The 22,471-nt window shown below is 35.8% G+C and overlaps 2 protein-coding genes and 1 non-coding gene across 5 annotated transcripts in view; 2 read left to right on the forward strand and 1 right to left on the reverse strand.

Annotated features, from left to right (window-relative positions):
• HINT1 (histidine triad nucleotide binding protein 1) overlaps positions 1-353 on the reverse strand; it is a 3,347-nt gene extending 2,994 nt beyond the window's left edge. Inside the window, exon 1 of the mRNA XM_011362253.2 lies at positions 115-353. Coding sequence (XP_011360555.1) covers positions 115-255 — 141 coding nt within the window. The 5' untranslated portion in view covers positions 256-353. The remainder of the gene's footprint in view (positions 1-114) is intronic.
• Positions 354-4,036: 3,683 nt separating this feature from the next.
• LYRM7 (LYR motif containing 7) overlaps positions 4,037-22,471 on the forward strand; it is a 21,217-nt gene continuing 2,782 nt past the window's right edge. The window contains exons 1-5 of one of the 3 annotated variants that reach the window (XM_023531894.1): positions 4,037-4,184; positions 9,401-9,473; positions 10,981-11,051; positions 13,884-13,965; positions 22,225-22,449. In XM_023531894.1, coding sequence (XP_023387662.1) covers positions 4,167-4,184; positions 9,401-9,473; positions 10,981-11,051; positions 13,884-13,965; positions 22,225-22,256 — 276 coding nt within the window. In that variant the 5' untranslated portion in view covers positions 4,037-4,166 and the 3' untranslated portion in view covers positions 22,257-22,449. Of the gene's footprint in view, positions 4,185-9,400; positions 9,474-9,822; positions 10,026-10,980; positions 11,052-13,883; positions 13,966-22,224; positions 22,450-22,471 lie in introns of those variants that run through there. The other 2 variants (XM_011362254.2, XM_023531895.1) reach the window with 2 other exon arrangements.
• On the forward strand, positions 19,479-19,596 carry LOC111741170. Its single transcript, XR_002780918.1, has one exon. It is a non-coding gene; the product is annotated as a 5S ribosomal RNA (ribosomal RNA).

Below are 22,471 nucleotides of genomic sequence, written 5' to 3' on the forward strand. Positions count from 1 at the left end.
CTGGGGGCCCGCAGCAGAGGCCGCGCCGGGCGGCCGGGTCCTGGCCCGTCGCGTCCTCTCCCCGCAGCGCCGCCCGACCCTTCCCCTCCCTTCCCTCCACGGGAAACTGGCGTGTCTACCAGCGAGGCGGCCCCAAGTGCCTACCTGGTCATCCTCGAAAATGATTTTGGCTGGGATTTCCTTGCGAATGATCTTCTCGAAGATTGTGTCACCACCAGGCCGGGCGGCCTGAGCCTTAGCGATCTCATCTGCCATCGCCGCCTCCCTCCCGCACCGCCGCCGGCGCAGAAGCTGGGAGGAGGAAGGAGCCGGGGGGCGGGCAGAGGGCGGGAGCGCGCGGCCAAGCCTGCGCTGGGACCACTGCTCTCGAGGGCGAGCTGTCCTGCGCGTGCGCACTGGCGACCCGAGCTGCGGGTACGGCGGATGTAAGGGAGGTTCCTGATCCCCGGACCCGAGTTGCTGCACCAGGGTCGTTTTTCTTTTTCCCTTTTTTGTCTTTCGACGAGTGGAGTTAGTGGTATAAGCCGTTCTTCACTTGCTTTGTCGACCGTTGTAGAAAAAATCGGATACTGTAACGGAAAAGATTTGATCAAGCAGTGCTGGCCACGTTTGCTGGCTGAGACACGTGACACTTTCATTTCTCAGCTATTTTAGGTCTTGGCTCTAGCATGAAAGCCCTCCTAGCATCATTTTTACTCCTTCTACCAGTGGTTCTCAGCCTTGAGTACGTATTAAAGTCACCTGGAGGGCTTTTAAAACATCCCGGTGAACCTGGTCGCATTCCAGATCAATTAAATCAGACTCTCTGGAGGTGAGACCCAGGCATCCGTAGTTTGTGAACCTCCCTAGACTGTTATGCAATTAATTTTTCTCAGCAATAATCAACAGTGTAATATACCCCACCTTAAAGGAACAAAACCTTCCTTAACTCCACGTTCCCCCTCATTGTTGCTCCTTTTTAAGACCTTTATATATATTTTGTCCACTTTCTCATCTTTTTTTTTCTTTTTGAGCCCATTTTCTTCTTGTCAAGATCACTAAGGTGCTCTAAGGATCGTGTAGGCAATTCCAGTTCTCATCACGCTAGACCTCTTGAGATCTTTGGCGGCTGTTGACGATTCCCTCTTTTGAGCGGTGATCTTCACTCTCTCACTTCTCTGGATGCTGTTTCTCCTTCATAGTGAGTCTCCTGTGTCAGGCCTCTCAATGGATACTCTTCTGGGCCCTCTTCTCTAGCTAGCAATCTCCAGTGTACTAAGAAAAATTAACTATACCTCTTGTACTACCCTATATGATTATATTTTACCACTTCGTCTTGGTAAAATTACTGATAGTGGCCCCTTTTAATATCAAAGGTGTCCCATTTGGTAGTTTTGCTGTCAAAGATGTTACTGGGACAATTGGTGAAATCTAAATAATGCCTATAAATTAGATAATAGTTTTGAAAGTCATGTTATTTTCTTCATATCCACAGCAAAATTATCAAAGTCAATTGATCTATGGGGGTAGAGGCTATAACTTAGGTTTCTAACATGTTTCCAGGTGATGCAGTTGCTGCTGGCCCTGGAACCATACTTTGAGAACCACTGATGTAAGAGAGTGTTTTTGTAGGAAACAACTCACTGAAGTATTTGGGAGTATAGGGGTATCATGTCTACAACTCTGAGATACTAAAAAATACTTCCATATAGAGACAAGTAGAGAAATAGAAAAGAATAAAGCAATAGTAGTAAAATGTTAACATTTGAGAAATCTAAGTGAAAGGTATATTCAAATTCTATATTCTTGCAACTTTTCTGTAATACTGAAATTGTCAAAAAGTTAAAAAGAAAAAAATATGTACTAGTTTGGAAAATAAATATTAGGTCCCCTATCTCTGAGGGTTTATCATCTATAGGTTGTAGATTGGTCTATGGTATATATTATTGCTCACTCATCACCTCCATTTGGATGTCTACTAGACACTTCAAATTTATTTTTACTTTCTCCACAACAAATAAAAAACCTCCTCTTGTAGTATTCCGTATCTATAAACTGGCTGTGGTAAGCGGAAGATGCCCATAATCTAATCTCTGGAGTCTGTGAATGTTTTAAATGGTAAAGGGTTTTGCAGGTGTAATTAAGGATCTTGAGGTAGGGAGATACCTGAATTATCCAGATGGGCCCAATATATAATCCCACGGTTCATTATAAGTAAGAGAAGGACACAAGAGAGTGAGAGTCAGAGAATGAGCTATAATCGTGGAAGGAGAGGTGAAAATCAGAAATTGAAGATGCTATACTGTTGGCTTTGAACATGGAAGAAGCCACAAGCAGATTGCATCCTGGAAGTCAGAAATCCAAATTGAGTTTCACTGGTAAAACCTTTGTGTCAGCATAGCTGCATTCCTTCCAGAGGGTCTATGAGAGAATGGTTCTCTTGCCATCTGCAGCTCCTAGAGGCCACCTGCATTCCTTGGCTTGTGGCCCCTTCCTCCATTTTCAAAGCCAGCAGCAGGTGGTATTCTCACTCTGCTTCCCTCTTCCACTCATAAGGGTCCTTGTGATTACATCGGGTCCATCGGACAATCCAGGATAATCTTCTCATCTCGAAATCCTTAATTTAATCACACCTGCAAAGAACCTCTTGTCATATAAAAAGAGGCACATTTAGAAGTTCCTACGATTTAAACAGGGGCATCTTTTGTAGGCCATTATTCTGCCTAGTGCATAGCTCCATGAACTTATATGATGAACATGTTGGAATTTCCTGTTCAGTTCTGGGCCCCACACTTTGAAATGCCAACAAACCAGGCCATATTCTCAGAAAAACAAGAATAGTCCTTTCATTTCTGGAACAGCTGAAGGAACCATATTGATTTACATAAGAGAAAAGCTTCAGGACTGAACTGATTTGGGCACTATGGGAACTGTACTTTCAAATATTGTCAGAGGGGTTTTGGTTAACTGAATACAGGACCGTAATTAGCCAGAAATAAAAATAAATTATGAACTTTCAGGAAATTGGGCTGTGTTACTAAGCTGGAAATTAAAATAAGCATCTTTTAATCATTAGCAATCAGAAGGCACTACATTGCAATGTCACAAGATCAGATAATTGTGTCCTGGATAAAAAACAGTACCTAGTATATTTAATTTAATTGCTCAATTATGTTAAATACTCCTTGCAAATCTAATGCATTTTAATAAAACAGCAAAGTCAATCATTATCTTGCTAATCTCATAGTGACTTACAATGTTCTTTAAAATGCCATAAATCACAGAGATGGTATAGGATCTTGGTTCAAATCTTTCATTCCTAATAGTCAAATTTACTTAAAAATTAACTGGAAAGTTTGTGCGAGTAGGGAAAGCAAGCAATTGTTGAGATTTGGGGGGATGTTTGCAAGGTCATATGTTAAAATGTACTTAAAGAAGTGCGTTATGGTTGTTTATGGTCGTGATGCTGCCAATAAACTATCTGACTTCTTGATCAGCAAAACCAAGGAGTAGGGCAAGTCGAGCAGTCAGCATGTGTGGAGGGTAAGACAAGGCTTTGAGGTCTGGCATACGGGTATGTATCTCAGACCTCCATTTACTAGCCCTGTTGTCTTCAGCAAGTAATTCAACCTCACCTTCTGGGGGAATTAAATGACAGAATGTATGCATAGCACTTTTGGGAATCAGCGGTCCAATCAAATGTCCGCTGCAGTTGTTAGAGCATGGCTCTTACTAATGCACTTTTGCAAGGAGACAGTCGCAACTAGGAAAAGTTAAAATAAGGGTTCTTTAATAGATAAGCCCAACCCCCAAACAGGACCTAGCGTGTAGGTGTCGAAGCCATCCCTTAAAAGTTGACCCACTCTCCGCCACCAGAGGTTGCCACAGAAAAACCGGAAGTGACTCTGCCCCTAACTAACATGGCGTTCGTGTGATTTCCGTTCTTCTCTTTACAGTAATTGGTCTTGGCGGCTTCTCGCGGTTTTCCCATAGGGCACCGCGTCACAAACTTCTTTCCCACGTCCCTCCGCGGAAGGCGGGGCTTCGAAGGTGATGTTGCGTGATGATTGGTTGCCGGGCGTTGGAAACGTGGTTACGGGAGTCGGACAGCGCACGCCAGGCAATGATTGGTTGTCCAGAGACCCGGCGATTAGACCGCTTGAGAGGTATCCGCGGTGAGGACAGCTATGAGTCAGGCGGCCAAGGTGACAGGGCGTGGGGTGGGTTCGATGCCGACCTGGAGGGTCAGAGCGCCTGGCTTAGGTTGCCTGGAGTCTCTGTAGCTGGACTTAAGGCCCTCTACCGAGGATGTGGCCGTTGTCCCTGAGGAGCCTGGTGACCAACCACGAAGGGTGGAGGGTTTGTGCAGGTGCAAAGGAGGGAGGAGAGAGGGAGTGAGGCATCAGTGGTTCCTAATTCTGGTCTACCGGGGTACCGAGTATGTTCTGTGGTGCAAGCCTGCGACTTGAATTCTGCCCGCGTTTCATCTCCCCACCGAGTATTTGTCTGAGGGATCCATTCGTCATCCTTGGGAAGTGTACGAGACACCAAAGGCAGGCCTGCGCTCCAACCATCCGATGAAGTGAAAGTGTAATCAGATAACCGGAAGGAACACAGAAATGTAGGAAAGAAAGTAACCGAGCCCCGGCAAATTTACTTGCCAAAAGGAGCACTCAGCGACACAGAGCAGAGACCCGTGAGACCCGAGTGCTCTGAATGAGCTTGGGAAGCGATGGCCTCTCTGGGGTCACATCCCTAAAGACCTGGTCTCAGATTCATTTATCGTCAAACTGGGGCACAAGTCTCACGTCAAACTGTTCCTGGCTGGTGCACAATTCTCAGCGACCAGCCATTCCTAACCTTAAATACCATCAGTATGGCTGGTTGGGACCTGTCCCTGTCGCTAGCTAAAACATAGGCATGGAAAGAAGGAAACGAGCCTGCTGCAATAGAGTGAGGAAAAGCAATGCTTAGGGTTGGCAGTAATTGGATGCCACCAAGCCCGTGCCGCATGTACTACTGAACTTGGTGTTCTCAGTACATTTTAATATGTGTCACGGCGCCAATAGAAACAGAATTGTAAATGTTTATTCATTCAAAACATTTATTGAATGTCCATAATAGTATTAGTAATACCTAACAGGCAACATTTACCCTATATTGTGTAGATATAGTGAATACAACCATAAATAGACCTTTTCCTTCATAAAGAAGTCTAGCAAGTAGGTAGATTTTTAACAATTACTTAAGTTGTATTAAGTGCTTTGAATTAAAAATAAGCGTATCTTATGAGCATATAACTCATGAAAGTTATTTTGAGACCTGAAGTTTGGTTAGGAATTAGCAAGGAGAAGGGAGAAAAAGTATTCTAGAAAGAGGAAGTAACAAGCATATGGAAATCCTTGAAGTGGCAAGTTGCTTAGAAAACTTGAATACAAATGAAAGGATTCATTCCAGAAACACTTTTATCAAGGTCTACCATGTATAGAAAACACTTATACTAAGTGTGGAGGATACAAAGGTGACCAAGAAGCCTTTGAGGAAGTAACAGCAAGTAAGCATTTAATTAACATATAATGTAACAGGTGCCCAAAGCTGTGGATGTACTAAGGAAGGGCGTATAACCCCAGACTTTGAAATGATAGGTAAGTAATGACTACAGGAAAACTAGTACAGAAATTATGCTATACACCCTTAAAATAAGCTCATTATTAAAAAAAAAAAAATTAGGCAAAGGCTAAGTAACTTATCCAAGCTTACAATAAGTGGCAATGTCAGATTCCAACTGATCTGACTACAGAATACATTTTCTATATACATTCCATAAATTTGTCCAATCAATGTAAGTAAATGAGGAAGAAAAGACAATCTATGACATACTTTTCTGATTTTTAATAAAAATTTATTAACTCCAAGGTAATATTAGCTATAATAGTGCCAAGGCAGTAATGATGACTTTATCCCGATTACATCTGCAAAGATCCTATTTTCAAATAAGATCACATTTACAGGTACTGGGAAGTAGGACTTCCACATGTCTTAACACAATTCAAGCCATAACAGTATGTATATACCACATTCTATTTACCCAAATGAGTTGATGAACATTTGGGTTGTTTCTACTTTCTGACAGCTATGAATAATACTACTATGGACATTCATGTATAAGTTTTTGTGTGAATACATGTTTTCATTTTTCTTGGGTATATGCCTACATGTGCAATTGCTGGCTCATATGATAAGTCTATGTTTAATTTTTAGTAACTGCCAAACAGTTTTCCAAAGCAGCTACACCATTTTTCCCACCAACAATGTGTAAGTTCCAGTATTTCCACATCCCTGCCAACATTTGTTATGGACTATCTTTTTGACTATAGCTATCTAACTGGAGGGCAGTAGTATCACTGCGATTTAAATTTGTATTTCCCAAGTGGCCTTAATAGCTATTTGTCTCCTTTGGAGAAATGTCTATTCAGATCCTTTGCCTATTTAAAAAAAATTTTGTTTATAGTTGAATTGTAAAATTTTTTTTATATATTCTAGAACTAGCCTCTTATCAGACATGATTTGCAAATATTTTCTCTCATTTTGTAGGATGTCTTTTCTCTTTTTCGATAGTGTCCTTTCTCTTTAAAATAAAATTTTTAGTTTTTAAGGTGATAAATGTTTAAAGTTTAAGAAATAGTGTTACACAGAAACCAGTAGATGTCTACTTCCTTCTACATACTCCTAATTCCTGCTCCCCAGAGATGAGCTTTTAATCATTTTAGATATTTCTTCTGATATTCTATGTTCTAAACATATTTAAACTGCTATTTATTTTTTTTCTGGAGATATTGTTGAATTTTAACTGGAAGCTGAGGACTAAGCTTCTCCTTACACCCTGTTTCTCTATACAAGTTTTAGTGAACCAGTTTTCATCTCTGATATTATTTGACTGTATAAAACATATCCACAGCTCATTCCTCTTAATATAAATATAGAATTACATTGCCTTTACTTTCTAGTTAGTTTTTCTTGAAATTAATAACTACCTTGTTTTTATCATTGGTTAGTTTCCTACATATCTGTTTCTAAACTCTGAACAAAACCAAAGTATAACAGTTTTATTTTTTCCCTAGTAAAATCTTTTCTGGAGCAATTGAGCCTTTTCCTATAGTGTAGACTAGTTGCTTTCTCAGCTGATTGCACAAAGGCTAACCTGTATTTGTCCACATCATGTCTGCCTCTCTTGTGTTGGATCACTTGTCTTCCTGGTTCCCATGTTTTTTTCTTTTGTGGTTTATCTCTTGGTGGAGCACATTCTTCTATAGAATTCCAAGAAAGGGTATATGGCATATAAGAGACTTTGCATTTCTGACAATGTCTATTTGCCCTTGTAGTTAGGTGATATTTTGGCATGGTGTTCTAAGCTGGATTTTTTTTTCAAAACTTGAAGATATTGGTCAACCTTAAAAAAGAATGAAATCTTACCATTTGCAACAACATGAATGGACCTAGAGGGAATTATGCTAAGTGAAATAAATTCGACAGAGAATAACAAATACCATATGATTTCACTTACATGTAGAATCTAAAAAATAAAATAAATGAAAAGAAATGGACTCATAGATACAGAGGAAAAACTGATGGTTGCCAGATTGAGGGTGGGAGGGCTGGCTGAAAAAGGTGAAGGGATTAAGAAGTACAAATTGGCAGTTACAAATAGTCACGGGAATGTAAAGTATAGCATAGGAAATAAAGTCAATAATGTTATAATAACTATGTATAGAGTCAGGCGGGTACTAGACATATCACTTTGTAAGTTATATAAATGTCTAACCATTAGGCTATACACCTGAAACTAATATTGAATGTCAACTGTAATTGAAAAGTAAAAAATAATATATATTTTTTAAAAACATGATTTATCTTCTCATAGTGATGCTATTTAGAAGTCAGATGCCATTCTGATTTTCTATCCTTTATATATGTAAACTATTTTTCTGAGATTTTTCTTTTTATGAGCATTGTATTGAACTTAAATCTTGATATGCTGTGGTATGGGATTTGTGTTGGGCACTTGATGGCGCCCTAGTTACTCATGTGCCTTGGTGAATTTTTCTTGATTTAGTCCTCTTTTAATTTCTATTTTCTCTGTTATCTCTTGTTGGAGATCCTATTAATTTAACTGTTGGGTCACCTCGACTACACCCTTAATTTTCTTACCTTTTCTTTCCTCAGTTTTTATCTCTAAATTTTTATTCTACTTTCTGGCCAATTTTTCTTAACTTAAATCTTTGTTATCACCCATTTGATAACCAAGAGCTTTGGGGAGTTTTCTGAATGCTCCTTTTTAAATTTAACTTTTTGTGGTTGTTATTATTCTATCTTTGCAATAACTTGTATTTCTGAGGAGTTTGTTGTAGTTGTTTGGTTTTCATTTTATTTTCATTTTCTGCTCCTCATTTCTTGTTTCTGTTTTGGTGTCTGCCTTTGATGTTATAGGTTTTCCAAAATATATAAAATAATTAAAACAGTGCCTAGCACACAGGATATACTCAGTAAATGTTAGAATGTTAGATATTATTATCTAGTGAATGGACAGTAAGGAAGGAGGGAATGGTTGTAGAGTGACAAATATTTATAATTAGTCTAGGCAAGAGATGGAGAACATCTGAACTTAGAGTTTGGGCATATGGAGAGTATACAAAAGATTAGACATCCTAAAATTTACATATGAAGAATAAGGTAGATTTAAAGAATAACCTAGGGATTTCTGGCTTGAGAAATTCAGTATCTTTCATAAATGAAATTTGGAAGACAGGAGAAAACAATATTTAGAGAATATTGAGTACTTCTTTGGATTTAATACGTGTGAGATGGTCTCAGCCTATTACTAAAGCCTTTTCACAACCTTCTACCAAAATGCCAGGCTCTTCTCTCCATTTTTTTTTTAAGCACAGTCTTAGAATATTCAAAAGCCTCAGCATTATACTTATCTTTTGAGAAATCACAAACTTGCTTAAATTATCTGAAACATCTTCCTTCTTTGCTTTTTAAGATGTAATAAGTTCGTGAGTTTGTATATATGTGTATATGACTTTAAGAGCAGATGAAGGCCTCTCAATATGTTAAGAAAATGATAACAATACATACTAGACTGGTAAAGTTGTTTACCTTAGCAAGGGGCTTTTTAACTTTTACCCATCCTTGTATTGTTTTATTTCAAAGAATTTTGTATTATTTTTGTAAGTAAAGCTAATTTTTTTTTTAATTTAAAGATAAATAACCAAGGTAAAGTTATTTTTGGCAAACTCTGGTTTTCATCAGCTATTTTGAAAAATGATTTAAGAAACAACAAAAGAAATAATGTTTAATTCTTATAATGTGTAAAATGAATTTTTTTTTTCTGAGGTCTGAATTCTGATTTTCTTGATAGGTTTTACAGCTCTTTAAAACACTGCACAGAACCAGACAACAAGTTTTTAAAAATGATGCCAGAGCATTAGAAGGTAAGTATATTTTTTGCCCCTTTGGAGCAAGTCCATCCTTCAGATGACGGATATCCAAGAGATCCTATATAATAAAGACTCGTCTTAGGGAATGATCTTCACTATCTCTTCCCTAATGTTATGTTTTATAAAGATTAGTAGTGTATGTTATACTTCTTAGAGGAGTATATACTTAAAGAAAATTTTTGAAATATCAAGTTTTCATAAGGAAAAAAAGGATCAGAATTTCAATATGCTTCACTCTTTGTGTTATGTTCAAGCTATTAAACTCATTTCTCTATTATATAATCAAATTTTCACACTCTAAGACTAGATACTACCATATTGTTAATGCCTTGTGTCATTCTAGAAGTGACAGCAGCTATGAAAGAGAATCTATCCCAAACAATTTCGATTTCAGTATTTCACTGTTTTAAGTGGTTCCTGTCTTATCTGGAAGCCAGAGCTCTAATTCCTAAGTTCTGTGTTGGTCTTGTTCCGTTCCAGTCCTCATGCATTTCTGCGCCTGCCTAGGTAATGTCCCCACTGTCACTAGGAATTCAAGTTTTTATAATTCACCCAAGAGAATTTCTTGAGTATTAAAGAATATGCCTCATGTTGTATGTACTTTACTCAGACTCTTCATTTAGTTCTTATAACAGCCTTGTGAGGTGGTCACTATTATAATTTCTGTTTCTCAGATAAGAAACTCACAAAATGTGAGAAAGGATTTGCCCCACATGATACTTAAGAAGAGGTAGAGCTGGGGTCCAGCCTAAGCAGTCTGGCTCCAAAGCCCAAACTCAAAACCACCTTATGTATTGAAATGTATGAAGTGTAGAAGGGAAGGTTTTATGGCTGTTTTCCATCCAAATAGCATATTTTTGTTTATATGTTTTTAAGTGAAATAATTATAAGAACAGCTAACACTGAATATTTACTAAGCACTTTTATATGGATTGTTCCATTAAATGCTCACAGCAGCACAATGAGACAGTTTGTGAGATTAAACTAAATTATGCTGCTGTAACGATGCCAGAGTCTCAGTGGTGTATATGAGTGGAAGTTTTATTTATCACTCACCTTGTATGTCAGCCAATGCACTCAAGGTTGCTATATCTTTGTGTATGTATGTGGTTTAACATGCTTGTATGTATTGAGTTTTGCCGTCTTAAAAATAGCATTTTAATTTAAATCCTTAGATTTATAGAAACAAAGCATCACATTGGATTTATTAGAATCTAATAGCTAGAGGTATACAAATGAAATTGGAAGTGAAAAGCAGGAAACAAAAGTTTTAGAGAGCTAAAAGTTTATATTTGGTTTAATTCCAAATTTGCCAGCCTATCAAAAGCTCTCCAAAAGACTTCTTTAATAAGTTTCTTATTTTTATACTTTGTTTTACGTGGGGCAAAACAATTTCCTCTACTAGTGAAGTAGTCATTCATAATGCATAACATGTAGATTATCGGGACAGAATTATAAATTAGAAAAGCAAATAACTGTATATATATTTTTCTTTCTGTAGCAGCCAGAATAAAGATAAATGAAGAATTCAAAAGTAATAAAGGTGAAGCTTCTCCTAAGAAAATAGAAGAGGTACAGTAAATGAGTTTTTCAATTACAATAAAACTCTTGTAAATTTTCTTAGCAACTGGAGGAAATGATAAAAAGAGATGGGTTATGTGAAATAAAAATCCTGATAGTCAAAGCCATCTTGACTATAAATAACCTTCACTTGTTTGGCACGGTGCACCTTCTCTGGGTCCTTTGCCAGCACCCGTAAGACAGCAAGTTACTTGGTGAAAAGAACATGAATATAGCCATGGTCAAAGCAGGAGGCACTGAACCCACTCAGGCTCCCTCAGAAATGCCATCTTCAGCCAAGGCAAGTGACTGAAACTCAGGAAGATGAGTGTTGTAGTAATGCAGAACAGCAGAAGGAACTTCTACTCATTTAGCTTCACTAGATTTTTTTTTTTTTTTTTGTAATTCCTATCTTGGCACTGGAAGTTAACCAGCCACAATTTATGAACTATTCTTGATTTGACTTTTATATTTGCATTTTAGTCCTTTGCTCTAATTGAAGACAGTCTGCAGACACTAGTCTGTGTTCGTTGAAAAATTGTGTTCGTTGAAAACTTGCGCAGTGATTCGGTTCCTGTATAAAATCATGCTGCATGTATGCATTGTCTCAGCCTTGAGTGTTCCTGTATCTAACCCTGCGTAAGTGTAGGGAAAGGACCTATAGGAAGAAAATGAAAAATGGAAAATTAATTGCAGGGGTAGTTGGTAATTGGTTTAATAAAGAGGAAGGAACAAGTTAGATCAATTCTTCTATTTTTAATGGAATTTCCACATGTTAAAATTTTTTTTGAGAAAAATGCATTTATATTTAGAAAAATACTATCTTTGAAATAGTAAATATCTGTAATGATCAAGCTAATGAGACAAAATGAGAAAGCCTAAGTAGTTCTATACCTATAATATAAAGATAAAAGAGAGATTTCACTTAAGCATATGATAGGGCTATGTAATACAGGAACTATATAATTTTTATTTATGCAGAAGTTACAGTAACATTATAATCACATTAAGTGTTGAATAGAAGTGAAAGGTATATACAGCAGTGTGTACTGTTTGCTATTCAGTAGACTGATTAATAACAATTTGGTAATTTTTAAATTTTGAAATCATGATTTAAAAATTTTTTAATTGTTGTCTGTATACCCTAAACTGGGAAAATGAACTATCTCCCAAATTCATTTCACTTTTAGAGCACTAGTTTAACATTAAACAATCTAGAAATTAGATATTTGTTTTATAGAATATGTATCTTCTACTTTCTGTAACTCTTCATATAAAATATTTAGTAGCTTTTAGATAATTACATTGTCATGTACTAGAAGGTGCATTAGTCTTGGCACCAAAAGGAAACTTAAGCATCCTCTAGACCAGCAGATCTCAAATTTTTTGGTTTCAACAGACCCCTTTACCTCTCATCCTCCCATCATCTCTTGGTTCAGGCCACCATCATCTCTTCCTGGATTGTTACAGCAGCCTTGTAGTGGACTCTCTGCTCTTGCCCTAACTTCTTATAGCCTATTCTCAATACTTTAAAGGCAGAGGAAGCCTTTAAAAAAGGCGAAGTGGGGGACTCATATTTTATTACTCCCCTGCATACAACCCCCATGACTCCTCATCGTATTCAGAGCAAAATTTTAAGTCCCTACCTACCATGATCTGTAAGATCATCATTTGACCCCTGTTAACTTCCTGCCTCAACTCACCATGTCCTTCTCTTCCAATCTTAGTTCCTTCTATGAGGGTGCTTGAATTTACCAAGAACTTTCTTGTCCTAGGGCATTTATACTGTTGCTTATTCCTAGGATATTCTCTCTCAAGTCTACATTTAGTAGACCAATAGATTTTAACCTGCCTTTCCCTTTTGAATGGATGTTTTACCTGTGCATGATTTTGTAACACCATGCACTGATGATTTGGAAAATACAGGTTCACCAAGTAATGCATATTTTCCAAATGTTGACATAGTTTAATATGTAATATTTTAAATTATACTTGTTAATATCAATACCCATCTCATCAGAAAAATCTTTAAGTGTTGAGAAGCTGTCAAGGTCATGGTGGCAGATATGTTCACCAGAATTCTTATTTTTTGCTTGAAAACTTTAACTTTATCACTGTCAGCAAAAGCTGTCAGTTTTCTTGAAGTGACCAACTTCACTCATTTTCAAGAAAAAGTCTGCTAAACACCCAAGTCTGAATAACCATAGTTTGTCTTTCAGTGGTTCATTCAAGTAAAAATGATATTTCATAGAAAAAAACTATACTTATGCTCACAACTCAAACAGTGCAGAAGGCTCTAGTATTATGAAAATAATTTTGACTTCATGGGTCTCTGGAAAGGATCTTAAGGTCTCTCAGGGGTCCATAGCTTTGAGAATCACTGTTCTAGTCCAGTTCTACATTTTGCATAAAATGAGGTGTGAAACTCAGAGTAGGTTATTAACCCAAGGCTATATATACACTTAATGACAAAGCCAGAGTCAGAATCCTAGTATTTTACTCTTAATTCAATACTCTTTCTAGTGTTCAGAACATCCAATTCTATGAAAGAAAGATGCAACCTCCCCAAACTGTGCATTTAAAACACATCGTGAAGTATATATACAACAAAAAGTAACCTAAATCTGTTTTGGAACAAAATATGGAATGATTAGATAAAAGTTAAAAGTACATACATATCTGAGCTTTCTGTATACTTGGAATGGCTTTCTGTATACTTGGAATAGTTAAAGACAGTGTTACCTAAAAAATTATAGTAAACCTATAGTTTTCAGAAACAGTACATTCATATGAACCATTGAAAAAACACCTAAAGAATTTTTTTTTGTTTGGTTTTCTTAACAGCTATTAAAAATAGGTTCCGATGTTGAATTATTACTCAGAACATCTGTTATACAAGGTATTCACACAGACCACAATACACTGAGTAAGTAAAATTAAAGAAAAATATTTTCTGTTTGCAGTGTTTTAAAATATTGAACCATTACAGTGCTTTTAACACTCATTAGTAAAACAGCTTGATTTTGCCAGTGTTCTATCTGTTGTCTACATTTGTAAGGCTACCATTTAAAAATGCTGAATTATGAAACTTTGTTTTACCAGATTTTTTTCTTTTTTTAAATTTGTTTTTTCTTTTTAATCATAACTTCTGGTCGTATTATGAAACTACAGTTACAAAGGTAGTTGTATGACTTTTTTATCACATTTATTTGGGCTCTTAATATTTCTGGTATCATTTATCACCTATCTTGACTAAGTCTGTTTCTTTACCTCTTATTCTATGATTAGAGTTATTTTAATTCAGAAGAATTAGAATTATAGGAAGTGGAAATATAGTAGAGAATCCTTTATTATACCTCCAGACTCTGGTGGGGCTTCAGCAGAATTTCATTTCACATTATGTTATAGGGATTATGTGTGTATTCAGCTTTAGTAAATACTGCTAACCAGTTTTCTAAAGTGGTTAGTTAGACTAACTTACACTTCCAACAGCAGTGTCTGAGAACTCCAGTCGCTTTATATCCTCACTAACACTGTGTCTCTTTAATTTTAGTCTTTCTGGTGGTTGTGTAATAGCATCAGATTATGATTCTAATTTGCATTTCTCTGCTAACTAATGAAGTATTAACACTTTTTCAGTTGTTTAATGGCCATTTCTTTTATGAAGTGGCTGTTCAAGTCTTTCGCCCATTTTTCTAAGCAATTATTTGCTTTTTTATTATTTACTTGAAGAAATTCTTTCTGTGTTCTGAATATAGATCCTGTGCTGGATATATGTATTATAAGAATCTTCTACTTTGTGGCTTGCTTTTTTATTCAGTAGTGTTATCTTTTGATGAGAAGTTCTTAATTGTAATGTAGTCCAGTTTGTCCATTTTTTTCCTTTATGGTTAGTTAGTAAGCCCTCTTTTAATGTCAACAATGAGTTCTGGGACTTTAAGTGAAACAACGTATAAGGCAACCACTTTTACCAGAGGCTAATTGATATAAGCAAGAGTTAAGTTCCTAGGGCATCTCATCAATGTTACAACAAAACAAGGTTAAACAAAATGGCACTATTTGAGGACCTGCTGTACTTTTGAGTCCTGTTTAAGAAATCTTAAAGCAAACTCATAAAGAAATTCTCCTATACTTTCTTCCAAAAGCTTTATTGTTTGGTCTTTTCTATTTGGTTATTTTTATTAACTAGAGTTGATTTTTGTATGTAGTGTGAAATAGGGATCAAGATTTACTTTTTACATGTGAATATTCAGTTAATCCAACATTTATTGAAAAGACCACTCTTTCCCTTCTACACTGCAGGATCACCTTTGCCATAATATCAAGTAACGATATGTGAGTGCATCTGTTTCAGAATTTTATAATCTTTTCAGTTAGTTTTTCTGTCCTTGCATCACATGCCATAATGCCTTGATTACTACAGTCTCATAATAAATCTTGATGTCTAGTACTATAAATCTTATAGGGCTTTTAAAGTTATTTTTAGCTCATGAGGATTTATTAGAAATTATTAGATCTGAATTATATTTATAAGGGCAGTAAACATAGTTATAGTCATTAGCTTTAATGTTAATAATGATCTTTAGAGCTGTGTAATATAGCCAACGTTTTAGACAGGTAACCACAGGTAAATATTTCTATTATATGAATAAAAATTTAGGTTATTTCAAATAACAAATTGATATCTACATTTCAAATGTCTGGTTTTAGATATGACAGTATTGGTTTAAATTTTTTTTTATCTTTTGGATTTCTGTGTGATTTAATTTTCCCACAGGATTGAAAAATTTGACTCTTTCATTATTAGTACATAATGCTATAGTGCCTTAAAAATGGCCTATTCTTTTTATTAAGATATAAATGGCTCTGTTTTTCCTCCTTTATGCCTGTACGTCCAAGATATAACAAATTTGACCCTTTAATTTCCGTTTTTAAAAGTTACTTTAAGCATAATTCCTGCACATACTTTAGTAGCGTCTATACTGGCATATAGAAATGAGAAGAATTAAAATTCTGTTTCTTGGTTATAAAATAAAGAAATGTGATTGTATTTTTCTAAAAAATACCACATAATGTCCCAACATGAAAAATAATCAAAAATGAAATTTCGTCTGCAAGAGTAATCACCTTGTATGCACGAATTCTAAATCAATCTCTCTTTTTCCTTCTCTTCCAAATAATATTTACAGTGGAAATTAAATATTGACTCCCAGCAAGAACTCTTTATCCAGAATTTCTTATTTTTTTCCTTAAAAAAATTACATCCCTTATTCTTTCACATAATTTCAACATTCTTTATTAGACATGCTAATTTAATCATTTGAGAAAAACTCTTTATTAAAGTTTTTTTAAATATTGGGGGAACTTTTTCTTTCCAGATATTCTCTACTTCTCTCTCTCTCTCTCTTTCTTTCTTTTTGGTATGATCTCAGGTTCCTAGGTATTCTATAGAAAAATAATAACTATGACTTAGAAAAATACTGAAATTCACTCATTGTTCTATACTTGTTTTTTCACTGATTATCGACATTTGTCAAAGCTTTCTTTCTAATGTGGACATTGGTCAGCTGGTTTTAGTGTTGGCCTTTATCAAACATATATTCTATAGATAGTAACCACATTTATGAATAAGGTACCAGGAAAATTCAGGACTTCAGGGGGCTATATATTAATAGTACTTAGTTTGTGGATAGCATTATTCAAAAATTACATTTTTGAATATTATATCATTCAAAAATTATGTTTTTGAATATTATATTTTTTTAATTTTCTCTAGCATATATGTAAGAAAAACAAAATAGGGAACATGTGTAATATATTTTTTAAAAAATGACAGCTCTAGGAAGCTGTTCTTTATTTTAGATGTGTTTCAAAACCTCTGTCCTTTGTTTTTTATATTTGTCTTTGCCTAAAACTCTCTTAAGGTTTATATTCTAAGGAAAGTCAATGTGATTCAGAAAACATTTACTGAATGTCTGTTGTGCTAGGCAATGAGAATAGAGCAACAGGCAAGACAGATCTGGTTTCTGTCCTTATGGAACTTAGGGTACTGTGTAGAATATAGACAAGTAAGTGTTCAGTCACAGTCCTTGGGTGCCATAAAGAGGCATAGGTGTTGTTGAGGCACATAGCAGAGCTCTACGGGTGGGTCAGGAACAGGTTCTTAGACGAAAACAATTTTGTGTTCAAGTTCTCTAATTTCAGCTTATTTATATTTGTGTACTTGATATATTTAGAAATGTTTTTTGTAACTCTGAAGTTAAATATTTTAATGTCTTATAAATTATTTGTATGTGAGCTGCCTCTTTGATCACCACACTATTACAAACCATGCCATTGATAGATTTTTTTAATTGAGATATAATTGACATAACATTATATTATTTTTAGGTCTATAAGATAATGATTTTATATGTGTATATATGGCAAAATGATTATCATAGTAAATTTCTAGTTCACATTCATGACCACATTAAGATATTTATTTTCTTGTGATGAGAACTTTTAAAATCACTCTTTTAGCATCTTTTGAATATGCAACACAGTATTGTTAATTACAGTTACCCTGGTATACATTACAACCCCAGGGCTTATTTCTCTTATAATTGCAAGTCTGTACCTTTTGACCACTCTCACCCATTTCACCCACCCACTCCCATCCCCTGCCTCTGGCAACCACCAGATTTCACATATACATGAGATCATGTAGTATTTGTCCTCTGTCTGACTTATTTCATTTATTATAATGTCCTCAAGGTCCATCTATGTTGTCACAAATGGCAGGTTTCCTTTTTATGACTGAAGAATTTTCCACTTATATGTGTGTGTATATGTGTATGTAAAAAGCACATATACACACTACATTTTCTTCATTCGTCAGTGGACACTTAGGTTCTTTCCATTTGTTGGCTGTTATAAATAAAGATGAACATAGAGGTGCAGATATCTTTTCGAGATAGTGGTTTCATTTTTTTTTTTTAATAAATAGAAGTGAATTGAGGGAATTGCTAAATTAGTTTTCCATAGTAGCTGCACCAATTTACATTTCCATCAATGATACATAGGGTTTTCTTTGTTTCCACATCCTTGCCAACACTTTATTATTTCTTGTCTTTTTGATAATGTCATTCTAATAGGTGTGAGGTGATATCTTATGGTTTTGATATGTATTTTTATGTTATATTAGTTATATTAAGCACCTTTTCATATGCCTGTGAGTCTTCCTCGTATGTGTGTATGTATGTATGTCTTCCTTGTGTATTCAGATCCTCTGCCCATTTTTTAGTAGGATTGTTTGGTTGGGGAATTTTTTGGGTTTTCGATTGATTGATTATTTTGGAGTTGTATGCATTCTTTATATATTTCGGTTATTAGCCCCTATCAGATATATGATTTGCAAATATTTTTTCCCATTCTGTAGGTTGCCTTTTCATTTTGTGGAAGCTTTTTAGTTTGATGTAGTCCCAGTTGCTTATTTTTGCTTTGTTGACCTTGCTTTTGGTGTCAAATCTAAAAAAATCATTGCCAAGACTGGAACTTACTGCCTGTATTTTCTTCTAGGAGTTTTATGTTTTCAGTTAATTTTTGTGGTATAAGATAGGGGTCCATTTTCATTTTTCTGCATGTTACTGTCCAGTTTCCCAACAATATTTATTGAAGAGACTGTCTTTTCCCCATTGTGTATTCTTGGCTCCTTTGTCATAAATTAATTGACCACATATATTTGAGTTTGTTGCTAGGCCCTCTATTCTGTTCCATTGATGTATGTGTCTGTTTTTATAACAATACCATACTGTTTTGATTGATATAGCTTTGTAGTATAGTTTGAAGTGAGGAAGTGTGATGTTTCCAGCTTTGTTCTTCTGTATCCAGATTACTTTGGTTATTTGGAGTCTTTTGTGGTTCCATACGAATTTTAAGATTGTTTCTTCTATTTCTGTGAAAAATGCCATTGGAATTTTGATAGAGTTTGCATTGAATCTATCGATTGCTTTGGGTAGTATGGACATTTTAACAGTAATAATTCTTCCAATTTGTGAGCATGGAATATCTTTACATTTATTTGTGTCTTTTTCAATTTTTTTCATCAGTTTCTTACAGTTTTCAGTGTACTGGTTAAAATTATTCCTAGGTATTTTATTCTTTTTGATGCAGTTGTAAATGGGATCGTTGTCCTAATTCCTCTAGTTGGTTGTTAGTGTATAGAAACACAACTGATTTATATATATTCATTTTTTGTATCCTGCAACTTTACTGAATTTGTTTATTAGTTCTAGTAGTTTTTTTGTTGGAGTCTTTAAGGCTTAACTATGTGATATCATCTATAAATAGAGACAGTTTTACTTCTGTTCTGATTTGGATGCCTTTTTTTTTTTTTTCTTGCCTAATTGCTCTGTCGAGGACTTCTAGTACTATGTTGAATAGAAGTAGTAAGAGTGGGTCTACGGCCATGCCACCTTGAACAAGCCTGATCCCGTCTGATCTCGGAAGCTAAGCAGGGTTGGGCCTGGTTAGTACTTGGATGGGAGACCACCTAGGAAACCAGGTGCTGTAAGCGTAAAAAATAAAAAATAAGGGATTGTAAGCTGACAAGTTCCTTGCAATCTGTGAGGTCAACCAGGGGTTGCCTTGCCTAAAAAATAAACTTAAAAAAAGAAGTAATGAGAGTGGGCATCTTGTCTTCTTTCTGATCTTAAAGGAAAAGCTTTCTCACCATTGAATATGATGTGTTAGCTATGGGCTTGTCATACATGACTTTTATTACATTGAGGTACGTTCCCCCTATACCCGTTTTATCAAGAGTTTTTATCATGAGTGGATTTGAATTTTGTCAGATGCTTTTTCTGCATTTATTTGATTCTGTGATTTTTATCCTTCATTTTGTGAATGTGGTGTATCACACTGACTGATTTGTAAATGTGAATTGTCCTTGCATCCTTGGAATAAATTCTACTTGCTCATGGTATATGATTTTTTTAATATATTGTTAAATTTGGTTTGCTAATGTTTTGTGGAAGATTTTTATGTCTATGTTCATCAGGGATATTAGCCTGTAATTTTCTTTTTTGGTAGGGTACTTGTCTGGTTTTGGAGTGAGGGTTATGCTGGCCTTGTAAAATGAGTTTGGAAGTATTTCCTCTTTTATTTTTATTTATTTATGTTTAATCTTGACCTAAATTTTGATTTGGGGCCATAATTGAGTTTAAGTCTTTTTATTTTAAGAAATTACTTTTTAATGATACATTTAATATGGCCATAGTAGGTAAAGTTTTTTAGGGGCCTATAGTATAGGAAATAAACCTCATCTTACTGTAATTCTTTATCATGATGTGGCAACTTCAATAAACTAACGCTGTTATGGTACTTTGATATCTAATATATAGAGCAGAGTTAGAGGTTTTATAATCTTGTAAAACAAAATTACTGTGAAAATAGTATCCTGCATGTAAAGATACCTGTAATATGTTTGGCCTAATTCAAATTTTAGCAATTAAATACAGAAAAATTCAATTAAAGAGTGCCTTTGATTCCAAAGATTGCCTAATAAAGTAAGTTGTGTAAAGGGATGCAGTAGTGAAATTTGACAGGTTTTCTGGTTATTTACCACTCTTTAAATGTCCTTGTTTCATTTCAGGAATGAGTTCCAAATCCCCGAAATAGAACTTAGAAGATTCAGTTTCTCAGTTTCCTGTGCAGCTCAGGCACAGACATTTGACATAGGAGCACACTCACCCATATCTAGAAATGAAGTTGAGAAAAGAGGCTTGGCACAGAATTTGTATTGCTGGCAAGAATAGCATCAGTGGTTGCAGAGTTATTGATCCAGAATGGCATTGGTGCAGTGGCAGGAGCAGGTGTAGTAAGGAGCATCTGAAGTGTAACATCTTGTGCACAATGGGGGTGAAAATGGTGGCACTTTCTTCTAGTGCCCCATAGGCAGCAGCAGTTTGCATCATTAGACTAGTTCTGTGATATGTCTTTGGATAGTGTTCCTGGAAGCTTAGCTGCAAGCCTTCCTAATTCTTAAGCCCTCACAACAATTCCATGAGTTAGACCAATAACCTACTAATGTATGCCTTTTCTACCTAATCAGCCAGAGTCAGCTTCTGTTATTTGTAACTAAGGACAACAGAATTTGTTACCAGAAGTGAGGTACTAAAAATTACACAAAATACAAGGTGAATTTAGTTGAATCAAAGGCAGAGATTGGGGTGGCGGGTATGATGATCATGGACTTGACCATTACAGGCTTTAAGCTAATGGCTTTTGGTATGTAGTGGTGAAATATAAGGTCCAATGTCTCCTACTGTTTCTTGAAACACATACCAAGTACCGGCTGAGGCTATAGCAATAGGAGAAATAACCAGAATGTCAATGGGTGCTTTCAGCAAAATTTTGAAAAAGAGGATGAATGCAGATTAAGCTAGTTGGTCTGCAAAGCAAAGATGGAAGTACTGCTTTGCTGAGCGGCACTTCTGTCTACATTCAGAAATCTACTTGGTTGAGAGTCCTATAATTCAGAACTTTGCAGGTTTGAAAATGCCAATTGCTCCCTTCCACTAAAACTAAAGCCAAAATAAGAAAGGGACTTCTAAGCTCTAACATTAAATAAGATCAGTACCCCAGGCCTTCTCGTTTGCCAAACAAAGATCAGATATAGGATGCATTTACTCACTGTTTTTCATTACTTTAAGTGTCCATTAAGCTGAGGGTTGGGGGCTGGGCCATTACTGAAGGAGGAAAATCTTCATGCTTAAAAACTATGTCAAGATGTTTGCCTATGGCTACTAACACATGGAAAAGACGGGGTTGGGAGGTAAGCAGATTTGGAGCTTATAGTTTGAATGAATTGTATTGCCAAGAAACTCCCACACCTTTGAAAGCTTCAGAGCCTCAAAGGAGGGCATCTTTACCAATATCCCCACATCCAGACAAGGAGGATCCTCCAGAAGACAAAATCAGGAGCCTCGAAGGACAGTGGACAAGGGAGAGTCTTTGAGTCTCCCAGAAAACAGAATTGGGTGCTGCCAGATTGGCTGACTAGGTAATTTATTGCATTGCCAAAAGCAAGGAGACCTTGCTCTTCCTGTCCATCAGGATTTAGGATTTGCTGTGGAATAGCGACTGCCATGTGTTTCCCATTCCAGGTTTTTATTGCTCTATCCTGTTTATTATGGTCTAATAGGTATCTACCATGTGAGCCACAGCTGGACCTAATGGAAAGGCTAGTACATCAGCCAGAGATCCTTGATTTGAATCTGGATGAGACCTTAGAGGTCAGGTGGTAAATGGATATATTCTGTACATGGGAAGAAGGATGTATATTCATGTCATCATGTCATGTAGCTAAAAGGGTGGACTGCTTGTTGCTTCTCCAGTAACCATTCTTTCTTACTAACTAACGTACTATGTGCCAAGCCAAATATATATAT

Source organism: Pteropus vampyrus, unplaced genomic scaffold (assembly GCF_000151845.1).
Source record: "Pteropus vampyrus isolate Shadow unplaced genomic scaffold, Pvam_2.0 Scaffold74, whole genome shotgun sequence".
Taxonomy (NCBI): domain Eukaryota; kingdom Metazoa; phylum Chordata; class Mammalia; order Chiroptera; family Pteropodidae; genus Pteropus; species Pteropus vampyrus.